Below are 12,096 nucleotides of genomic sequence, written 5' to 3'. Positions count from 1 at the left end.
GCTTAGTGAAATAAGTCAGAAAGAAAAGGAAAAATACTGATGGTTTCGCGTATAGCAGGAGTAAAATAATAATAATAATAATGAACAGTTATATACCAGAGACATTTTATGGGGGGTTGAGTGAGGAATGGGATCAAAAAAGTGGGGTGAGGGAAATGCACTGGACTATCGCAATGGCAGATGGGTGATTTGGTGTTGGGAAGCCCACAGGGATTACAACTGAGATGGAAAATGCACAAAATGATGGAAAAATAAACTATTATATTATTTTTTTAAAAAAGATATGTCCATGTTTTACTTGCTGGAACCTATGAATGGGACTCTATTCGAACAAAAAGCACTTGCAGAAATAATTAAGAAACCAGGGAGATCATCAGTATGGGTGACTCAGGTGGCTTCTCAATCTAAGGATGAATATCTTTACATGAGACAGAAAGTGGAAGGGTACAGGATGGAGATGGCTCTGTGAAAATAGAGGCAGAGACTGAAGATAGGCTGCAATAAACCAAGGAATAATCCAATCCAACTCAAAGCTGGAACAGGCAAAGGATGACCCATCTTGAGTCAGTAGAGAGAGTGTGGTCATGCCCACACCATGATCTAGGACTTCTGGTCTCCAGAATGTGAAAGAATAAATTTCTGTTGTCTTAAGCTAAGTGTGTGTTAATTTATTCCAGTAGTCCTAGGAAACTAATACACTGAATTTAATACTCTCATTCTAAAGATCAGTGGTAAATAAATACTGAATGCTAGTTAATACATTTGTTTCTTTTTTGCAGTGGTATGCATTAACAATTCTGAAACTGTTTTCAATATCATGAAGAATTAGGCAAATGAGAAAATATATTGGTAGGTAATAGGAGTCAGGTTTCTCGCAACTGGAGAAGGGACTTATAATAGTGAACAGAGGGAAAATTAGAATGAATTCTGTGGTGTTTGAAATTAGGGACAGTAATATGAAGTCATGATTTGTAATAGGTAGACATGAATACAGGTGTGTGTGTGTGTAAATGTGCAAATTATGATCTAGCTGCATGTGCGAAGGTTATCTAGAAGTAATGACACCCCAAAGAAAATCATGTACAAAGACTTTAGTTTCTAACTATCATTCTCTACTAAAATGAACCAGGGCTCCTTGCAGAAATGATTGCTTTTAAATTTGGGGTAGAAAAAATAAAAGATAAACAAGAAACATTCTGTTTTACTGAAAAAGAAGATACTGCAAAAATATCTGACTACATTAAAATAATGAAAGTGCAGGCTGACGAAAGTGCACCAACCAAATATGAGACAATTAGAGTATCAAAATAAATAATGAGAGTACTGGACTGTAAACCATTGGCTAAAATAAGAACCCTAAAGTGGATACTTATAAATAGAAAGTTCATCCTTATGGTAGAATGCTAATAAATAAATACAAAGTGAATGATGGGGTTAGCAAAATCAAGTTATGGAATCCTCAATGTCTAAGGACAGAGGAAGGGATCTGGAAAATGTGGTACAAATACACAATGGAATACTACTCCGAAAGAGAGAGAGATGAATTCTTGCCACCTACGCGACATGGATAAACCTAGAGAGGAAAATTCTAAGTAAGATAAATATGAATCAAAATGACAAAGACCAGATAATTCCACTTATATATGGAATATAGAGAAACAAAAGCAAGGTCACACAAAACTAAAGCAATTAACAACCCTTGACAGCTCACTGAACAATAGGCAAACCGAAAGGTGGGTAGCAAGGTAAGGGAAGATGCCCGGTGAAGCATGGCGGAAGACATGCATTCCTAGCAGTTTGAGCCTCTAGTAACCCTAGTGTCATACCCCTAAAACAAATACAATGATGCAAACCAACCTGACCTTAGCAAACACAACAGGTGAGAAGGATTGTGAAAATAAACGAAAAAGAAAACATACAGTCTTTAAAACAAACAAACAAACAAAAAAAAAAAACATACAATATGAGGTGGTCATGTGATGATGGAAATATTCAAGATCTTGTCTGTATAACTAGCCACATTTTGGTTATGATATTTTCATTTCACAAGATATCTCCACTAGAAGGATTTTGTGTTCACTCTATATTCTTTCTTACAATTTCATACCAATCTGCAAAACAAACTGTTTTATTTAAAACAAAATGTTCTTTCAAAACAAAATGTTTTATTTAAAATTAAAAAACAGGCTGGCCCTCCCTGGTGGCGCAGCGGGTTAGAGCACAGCACTGAGAATCTAAAGCCGCTTCCGCATGAGTTCGATTCCCGCCGCCCCGGAGGTGACCACATGGCGCGGCAGACCTCTCCTGACCCGCCCGCTGCTCCCCTCAGCAGTGTACTTCAGTCGCTCTGCCTGTTCTGTTCCCCACTCTGTCTCTGGTGAAGCCTCTCACCGCTCCTGAGCCTCTGGCCTGCACCCCAGTTCTGTATGCACAAATAAATAAATCTTTAAAAAAAAAAAATTAAAAAACAGGGCCCTCCTTGGTGACTCAATGGGTTAGGACACAGCACTGCAAGTGAGCACAGCTGCTTCACTGCGAGTTCGATCCCCAGCCCTGGATGTGATCCACATGGCGTGGCAGACCTCTCCTGTCCCACCCACTGCTCCCCTCAGCGATGTACTTTATCCATTTGCCTGTTCTGCTCCCCACTCTGTCTCTGGTGAAGCTTCTCAATGCCCCTGCACCTCTTCCCTGTACCCCAGTTCTGTATGAATAAATAAATAAATCTTAAAAAAAAAGACACTTACTGGCAATAAAAAGCACGATATATTTCTTAAAAATTAAAAAAAAACACTGACACCCTACCAACAAAGATAAACAGATGCTAAACAGATAAAAATGCTCAGCATCATTAGTCATTAGGAAAATGCAAATTAAAGCAATGAAATCCTATTATAATAACTAAGTTAAAAAGAAAAACTGACAATATTATTAGCAAGAATGGAGAGTAACAAGAACTTAATTTGTTGTTGGTGGAGCAACAAAATGATACAGCCACTCTGGAATATAGTTTGGCATCTTTTTGCAAAGTTAAATATAGTTTGACCATAGGATTCAGCAATAAAAATCCCTGGTATTAACCCAACTGATCTGTAAAATTATGACACTATATACAAATATTTATAACAGCTATATTCATAAAATTTTGTTGGTCAAACATGGTTTGCCAATGAGACAGATTATATGTGAGCTTGGGGGTTGATCAACTGATAAATGGTAGAGTCATTTACTGAGAAAAAGATGATCACAAAAAAAGTGAGCCTAGGAAGAAAAAAAATCACAATTTCCTTCTTGGGTATTTGATACTGAGATGCTTATTATGCATGTAAGTGAGTTTGTGAAATAAGTTGTTGGTATCGCTGGACAGGTAAGAAGGCAGGGCAAGAAACATAAGTGTGTAAGTCATCAGTGACCACACATGGTATTCAAAGACATGTGACCAAAAGAAATCAATCAGGGAAAAGGAAGAACAACAAAACAAGAGTGAAAAGTAATGGTCAGTGAAGTAAGAAGACCAGGACAGCAGAATAAATTTGAAGTCAAATAAGGAAGGTATTTCAAGGACAGCATAATCAGCCACGTCAACCACTGCTGAGAATTACAAAATCATGAGAAGAGGTAATTAACCATCAGATATGACATAATTTCATGAACAGAAAATGAGTTTGGTTCCCCTCAATTTAGTGCACCTAATTTACTGAAAGATAATAACCAAATAGCTAATAGATTAAAATCCATAGGAATCTCTTCCTCAAATAGAAATTTTTCAGACTACACTGTTCAAGACAAAAAGAATTTCTAATGCTTAGCAGCAAATAACCATTGGTCTAATTTCACTGCAATAAATATTTGCCTCTGGGTAAGGATATAGCTAATCATGAGCAATAAAAGGAAGACCCCAGTAACACAAGATCTTATTTGGAGGAATTAGATACTAAACTGTCTTGGCTTCTCAACTTCACAGTATACCACACCCCTCATTCTCCCCATTTAACTCAGTCCTATCTCCTTTGACAGCTCTGTTTGGTCTCTTACATACTCTGCTTACCTCGCACTCAGCTCCTAGGTTAACATTTTCCTCTCCTATTTTCGGACTCAGAGATGCTATAGGTGGGTGATGCTCAGACACTCACTTCCGGTCCTTTGTTCAAACAGCAAACCAACAACTCACCCCATTCATGCAAATCTTTAAGGCAGGACCCCCAAGACAGGATTTTTAGTGATATTTGTTGAATAGAGTTGAAATAGCACAGTGTAATATAGATAATATTTTTTAAAGGACCAAAAGAAAATGATCCCTATTATGTAGGATACTGAGATGAAGGAACATGTGTCCCTTTATGTTGCATACTCAGAATGTGAACACAAATTGTAGGTTAAACTGAAAAAAATCTGAGAGTGTTGTTTCTTGTTTGTGACGACAGGAACATGACAAAGGCAATGGGAATGTTAAGTACCCTTGTATTAAAACAATGACCAAAATTAGTCATAACAAAAATGAAGTTCAACTGAGGATTCTTAAATGGATCTAAGCAGATTCCGTACCATGGCTAACATTAGTGGAAAAAAATTTAAAGTGACACCTATTAAAGGTTAGTGTCTAAAACTCTTTTTCCTCAAATAATTTTTCTCTTTTATCTAAACATAGGGCCTACTGGGGATGAGAAAAGAAAAAGGAAACGTTTTTCTTTATTTAACAGTCTTATCTGGGGCTAGCCTAGAAGAAATAATTAAGAACTAAGTACTTACTCACTTCTCAAAGTATGCTACACTTGATTAAAAGTTAGAGCATGACTGGACCATAATCAATATTAGTTTCCTGAACACACACACACACACACACAAGGTGTCCTAATCTATACTCCTCTGTACATACTCTTGTGGCTGGTCGACAAAAGGTCTAAAAGAGCTGCCATGCTTTGAAGCCATTTGTGATCACTGAATGAGGTAAGGCCCAACATGAGGTGACCCACATAAACGAAAGGACTCCTGTCTTTGGCAAGGTGAGCTAATAGAGAAAGGCAACTCCTAAGGAGATGAGATGCAGCAGGAAATCAATGTAAGGCTTGTACCAAAAGTTCTTTTTAACCAGAGTCTATTCACACGTTTTCAAGAATCACCAAACTTCTTGATACAGCCAGCAAAATTTTATGTGAGTACATTTTGTTGGAGAAAATGTTACAGCTTTAATTTAGGAGTGAGCACAATTTTTCTCTAAAGGATCAGACAGTAAATATTTCAGACTTTGGTCTCCATTCCAAATACTCAACTCTACTGCCGCAGCACAAAAAAGCAGGCATAGACAATAGTAAATGAATAGGTATGGCTGAGATCCAACAAAACTTTTATTTACAAAAAAGGGTGCCTGCTGGATTTGGCCCACAGACTGTAGTTTCCCAACCCCTGTTGTAATCCATCATACTCTTAGTCATTTCCTTCTATGAATCAAGGACTCTGAAGTCCAAGTCTTTTTAATTCCTGGACAATTTTAAAATCCATTTGAACACATCAAAGAGATAATTTCATTCTTCTTTGATCTACTCAACTCCAATTACCTCTTTCAAGATATTTCAGCAGCTCCAACCATGGCTAACTCTGTCATTACCATGAGTAGCTCCCTTTCTTATACCATGAACTTCCATTATTTATTGATTTAATAAATATTTATTAGCTGGTAAGTTCTAAACTCCAGATATCCATTTACCAGTCACACAATATCCTATTTTCCAATTCTTTAACTTTATTTTCAAGATCGTAAACATCAACTCTTTCAGCATAAACCTAAGTGACTTCTTGCTCTACTTATGTAAATTATGTTTATTCTGGAGTAAATTCATTCCTCCCTATCACTATATAGCATTCATATACCCAGGCAAGAATATCACTCGAACACGCACAATGATAGTCCCCACAAATTTACATTTTGTAGCCCTTGTTGTTGCCCACAATTCTTCACAAGTAGTATTTCTCTCAAAACTCATCAATAGCTATTCTGCCTTTCATAATGAAAACCTCAACCCACATTCCCAGCATAAGACCAGGCAACAACCTTTCCAGTGAGCGGCTGACCCTGTCAATTTCCAAAGGCCCTACCTCTAAGTATAGGATAGGTCTGCACTGGAGCACACCTATCCTCCATTCACCAAGTAAACCATTCCCTTCTCCCACTTAAAGCTCCCACACCTGCTTTTGATTTTGACTACAGTCACACCACTTTTGAGGGGCATTCATTATGAGCATGCTAGCTTCTTGCAGGACTGTGTTAGTTTTCTATTTCTGTGCAAGAAATTATCAGAAGCGTTGGCTTCTAAAACACCTCAAATATATAAGCTAACAGTTCTGTAAGTGAGAAGTCCAGTCACAATGTAGCTAGAGTCTCTATTCCATCTCAGAAACTGAAATCAGGATATGGTAGGGCTGAATTACTTTCTGAAGTCTCAGGAAGAACTGGTTTCCAAACTCACTAGGATTTCTGGAGAAACCCAACTTCATTGTAGTTGAGGGACTGCAATGCCCATTTTCTGTTGTCTGTCGACTTGGGACTCCTCCAAGCATCTAGAAAATCTGTATATTCCTTACTTCAAGGACTGCGCCATCTTCCAAGCTAGCGAATATGAATCTTTTTCATGTTGAATATGAACTAGAGAAAAGTCATGCTGGCGAACTTTTTGCAAAGCAATTGCTTCTTTATCTATAGCTCTTGCTATAGAAGAAATGGTTAAGAAGTTATGTCCTTGAACTTCCGAGAGGTCACCTGGTTTGGTTAAGAAATTAAACACATGCTTGATTCCTTGAAAGAGTCTTTAATGTAAGTGAATGCTCTATCGTTTGATCTTTCTGAGGTTTTAGCTAAAGGTTACATGGTCACATCACTGGCTTTTTCTCTAGACCACACTTTCAGAAGCAATTCCTTCATTTTAACATTCTTTGCCATCTGGATAGGCTCAAATTAACTATGTCAACTAATTCTGGTTCCCTTTCAATAAGGCTTCCCTCAATGTAACTTTCTCCTGTCACATTTTACTATCAGCATGAAGAAGAAACCAGGAAGTATCTTCAACTCTGCTTAAAAATCTCCTTAGCTATATAACTAACATCATCATTCAAGTTGTCCTTACTTCTTCAATGCAGCAACAGAAAATTTTCATGAGTCAAACTATTGTGGCCAGGAAGAGCCCAATTCCTTTTAAGGGTTAATGTGATCCACTAAGACTGAAAAATCGTAGTGCCTTAAAGTCAATTGTGACAAAGAATATAAACCAGCAGGAGTATCTCATACATGCACCTTATATCTACACTCATCTTAGAATTCTGCCCATAACAGGACTACAGATAAAACAATCAGAAACCACTGACTATATACTATGGCACTGAACAAACGACTAAATATGGTGACTGTCAGAGGCGGTTTCTCACTGTCGGAGAAGGGAAATACAAATATACATAGGGGAAATGTTACAAGTTAGATTAGAATTAGATGTGTGTGAAATCATGATTTTTATATATTTTGGTTTTAGGTTATTTTTGGTTTGTTGTTGACCCTCATACATCCCACTTCTATCTTCTATAATAGTGTAGGAGCAGTTGATACCTCAGCAGCAATGAAATAAGCAGAGACCAGATCTTCACTTATAAATAGAGCTCCTTATTAAAAGGACCTGTAGGTCAAAGGTTCCCATCTGAATCTCAGACAAAGAGTATGCCTACGAGTTCAAAGTACAGAGGAAAACACTCTCTGACAGAACATGATGGATCAAAATTCTGGTTTAGAATGAGTGTAAAAGGCTACATCACTTCTATATGGTATAAAGGTTAATTCCTGCTTATCATTGTCCTACTTTCCCAGTCACCTACATTTTAACAAGTAAGATCTCATTTTCCCAGATAAAATAACTAATAAAACACATGCATTCCAGACTAGTAATCTTCACAGCTTCACAATGTTTTAGGAATGATCGGAAAATGTTTTTCAAATATATTGGAAAGAAAGACATTCAGAAATTGAAGTTTTAACAATGGTTATAGTTAGATAGTAGGATTGAGTAAATTTTTCTTCTTTATTTTCCAAATTTTCTGTAATCAACAGGAAGTACTAGAAACACAACAAACTTTCATGTTAAAAGATCTAAGAGCAATTACTCTCCCTATAATGTGTTGTTATGGTATATAACTGGAGAGAGCTCTTCTGTACCACTACTTAAAAATACACATGTAGTAGGGCCCTCCTTGGTGGCGCAGCAGGTTAAAGCACCACACTAACAAGCTAAAGCCACTTCTGCATGAGTTCGATCCCCGCCTGCCCCGGAGGTGACCACATGGCGTGGCAGACCTCTCCTGACCCGCCCGCTGCTCCCCTCAGCAGTGTACTTCGTCGATCTGCCTGTTCTACTGCCCACTCTGTCTCCGGTGAAGCCTCTTGCCACCCCTGAGCCTCTGTACCCCAGTTCTGTATGCACAAATAAATAAATCTTTAAAAAAAAAAAAAACACACATGTAGGCCCTCCCTGGTGGTGCAACAGGTTAGGACACAGCACTGCTGCTAGCCACAATTGCTTCAGTGTGAGTTCTACCCCCCACCCTGGAGGTGATCCACATGGTGTGTCAGACCTCTCCTGTCTCACTCACTGCTCCCCTCAGCAGTGTACTTCATTGATCTGCCTGTTCTGCTCCCCACTCTGTCTCCGGTGAATCCTCTCACTGTCCCTGCACCTCTGGCCTGTACCCCAGTTCTATATGCACAAATAAATAAATCTTTTTTTAAAAATACACATATGCTCACAGAATGATAAAAGGGTTACAGATACAAATACAGATATAAAACTACTGAAGGCCCCATTATGATACAGATACATACAATTATATAATAAAATTATATTTGAATTGTTTGTGTCAGCTAATATGCTGGACACTCAATAACAGCCCACAAGTGGAGGGAATTATGTTGGTGTGTGCTAAATTACAAAATTCACTAAATTATTCTTTTTTACACTTACCTTGGTGTTGGCCATGTCCACAATATACTGGTCTCCCTTTATACATTCCATTACTTCAAAACCATCTCTGTCAATCACTTTGGCCTGAGAGCTTCCGGATACAACAAGAATCATATCTCCTGTATTGCTATACTGTAATGACTTGATCTGATGACTGTGCAAAAGGAAAAGGAAATAATCTGGTAAGACATTAAGTATGTTTATACTTTCACTACATTCAGCACTGCCAGGAAAAAGTCACATAATTATACAAATTGTTAATTCTATAAACTTAGGAACAATAATTTCAAATGCACCTCAACACAGGTGGTTATCCTGTTGTCTCCTCCCACTCTCCAAAGTAATCTATTAAAATCTTCGCTACTGACCTTAAATCTTCAACAAAGCAATGCACCTTCTACTAGCTTTAATTCTTATCCACTTGCCAGAATTCATTTTTCTGCATGGTAAGTACCTAACTTCATTAATTAACTTTTGGTTATTCAGTAGACCCAGCCTCAAATTTACCCTTTATTACCTGCTCAGCAATAATGGATTTGGGCCCTTAAAACACTTTTCCTTTTCTAGTGGGCCTGATATTAAGTTTTATCTATAGAAGGGACCAGGCAGATACTGCAAAAGGAAGGGGCTTTCCTCCTGCATCTAGATTGCTGTCTGGGTAGGTAGCTGCACCGCACACAGCTTTTCCAGGACCAGCTGCTACAGCTTATGAAGTTTCTCTACCTCCAGGTTTTTGAAGTACTAGTAAAAAGCACCCAGTAACTTCCCTGGTACCTGCCCCAGGAAGTTTTCTAGCAAAGAGACTAGGGTGAAATAGATTTCTGGCAAGTTCTGCATTCATAGCAACAGAACACCTGTTTTACCATTCAGTGAGCCACAGGTATGCCCCTCTCAAATAAGGTCTGCATATCAGAGAAGAAATGGATCCTCTTTTTATCTGCTAATCCTGAATTCTTTAAAGTTCTCTTTACTTGTTACTATGCACTCCTCATTACGCCAATCCCATTACAGTCAGCAATACTGTATAATAAATATTTCCTATGCAAGTTACTGTGTGATTTCTCTTCCTAATCAAACTTCCAGCTGGTTAAGTAAGTTTCAGTGAGAAACTGATAAAAGAAAAGTCTGTTTAGTCCAGTTTATTATATGTGTAAACAAACAAATCATTGACATTTAGCTCAGAGGGATAGGCCAAAGTCGTAAATAAGGGAATGGACCAGCTAGTCATGGATATACCTTTATTAATGGTACTCCCTTTCCCATACAGGAACAGTCTGAATTTCCTTTACTAACCATGAAAAAGCAAGTACTATAAGTGATCACATTCATTATTTTACAGATGAATTATTTATATTTCCAATGGGAAGTGAAAATCTAAAAGACACAGAGACATTTAAGATGACAGAGTAGTAGAAAAAAGTCAGCAGGCTCCATTTCTCAGGCTATTGCTCTACCAAATTCCTCTAGTTACACTTTAAGAGAAATATAAAATCTCAGTAATCCCACACTAATACTCACTTTTCTTTTTAGCTGTAAGGAAAATGTAACATTGCCCCTCTGTCTCACTACTTTCATATGCTCTCTTTGCCAACATTAAGATGAAATGTTCAGCACCAAGTTCATCATTCCTGTCCCACTTCACTCCTATTTCTGCTAGCCACAGAGTTAAAAGGACAGGATTAAGAGTCATTAGACACAGTACTAAGGAGAATTAAAGGGCTTGTTCAAGGGGTATAACATCTGCTCCTCAAATTCCTGCCTAAACAACTAAGATTCCGATCAAAGAGAAGAGAGGGAAAGCCAATCTGACAGTAAACGAGAGTCATGAGGAAGTGAATGTTCTCTCAGGGAGTAACTCTGACACCAGAGGAAGGCTTAGTGACATTGCACAATTCTTTCTGTGAAGTTAGTCATGGGGCAAGTGGGAGTACAGGAGTGTAAGTGGAGGGGAGTGGGAAGGTGAAGATTGAGGATCCTTTTAAGTAGTTTTTGCTAGGCTAGCAAAACAAGCTGGGACATGCAGGACATGCAGATAAACACAGCTGTTTGGGGCTGTCACTTGGGGCTCAGGAGCCAAGGTGTCCTGATGTAGTGAAAAGCGCAGCGGAATGTGAGTCAGGAGGCCAGCAATCCAAGCCCGCCTCCCTCTGCCACTAACTAGCTGTGAGATGATAAGCATGCCCTTTGGCCTCACTAGACACAGTCTCCCAGTTTTGGGAAAATTAGTACATGGGGTAGAAGGCAGCACTCTGCAGAGGTTCTCCTGAAACATTTCATGTACAAGCTGCATGACTTTAGTGAGTCCTGATTTATTCCACTGAAGATCCAAGAGAAATAAATTTTACACGACTAGTGTTTTTTTTTTAAGGTTTATTGATTTATGCATACAGAACTGGGGTACAGGCCAGAGGAGTGGGGGCAGTGAGAGGCTTCACCAGAGACAGAGTGGGGAGCAGAACAGGCTGATTGATGAAGTACACTGCTGAGGGGAGCAGCAGGCAGGTCAGAAGAGGTCTGCCACACCATGTAGATCACCTCCGGGGCGGGGATTGACTTGCGCTGAAGTGGCTTTAGCTTCTCAGTGCTGTGTTTTAACCTGCTCCACCACCAAGGAGGACCCAGGGCTAGTGATGTTTAAAAATAATAAATAGGAAGGTACCTAGCACAGTACGTGAAACAAACAATCGCTATTAGCACTTCTATTTATTTGCAAGCTCTCTTTAAGGATATTTGAAGGCTACAAAAGCTTCGTATGTAACTCCAATAAATACCTAAATACCTGAAAGTTATTACAAGTTGTTAGTGTAAGTCAGCACTTATTACTACTGACCAAAATACTCAAGAAAAATAAGTGTTCTTGATCCTTTTCAGCACCCACTCCAAAAATCCTCAAGTGGTAGATCAAATATAATGTATTTGGAAATGAACGGCAATAGAAAAGACACCTCAGATTTGCATGCCACCTTCCTGTAGTATTTAATTAAAGTGTCTGTTCCTCCTAGCTAGTGCTAGGAAATAGGCAAAAAAGCCTGGGGCAGAACGATAAAAAGTTTCTGTGGCCCTCCCTGGTGGCGCAGCGGGTTAAAGCACTGCACTGAGAAGC

At 38.6% G+C, this 12,096-nt stretch overlaps 1 protein-coding gene across 1 annotated transcript in view; it reads right to left on the bottom strand.

Moving 5' to 3' along the window:
• WDR70 (WD repeat domain 70) overlaps positions 1 to 12,096 on the bottom strand; it is a 186,890-nt gene that overhangs the window by 124,151 nt on the left and 50,643 nt on the right. Inside the window, exon 8 of the mRNA XM_004678100.2 lies at positions 8,994 to 9,147. Coding sequence (XP_004678157.1) covers positions 8,994 to 9,147 — 154 coding nt within the window. The remainder of the gene's footprint in view (positions 1 to 8,993; positions 9,148 to 12,096) is intronic.

This window comes from Condylura cristata, unplaced genomic scaffold (genome assembly GCF_000260355.1).
Source record: "Condylura cristata isolate star-nosed mole 26May11 unplaced genomic scaffold, ConCri1.0 scaffold00007, whole genome shotgun sequence".
Lineage (NCBI taxonomy): Eukaryota > Metazoa > Chordata > Mammalia > Eulipotyphla > Talpidae > Condylura > Condylura cristata.
The sequence above is the reverse complement of the archived record's forward strand: the minus strand, read 5'-3'. Positions and strand labels throughout refer to the sequence as shown.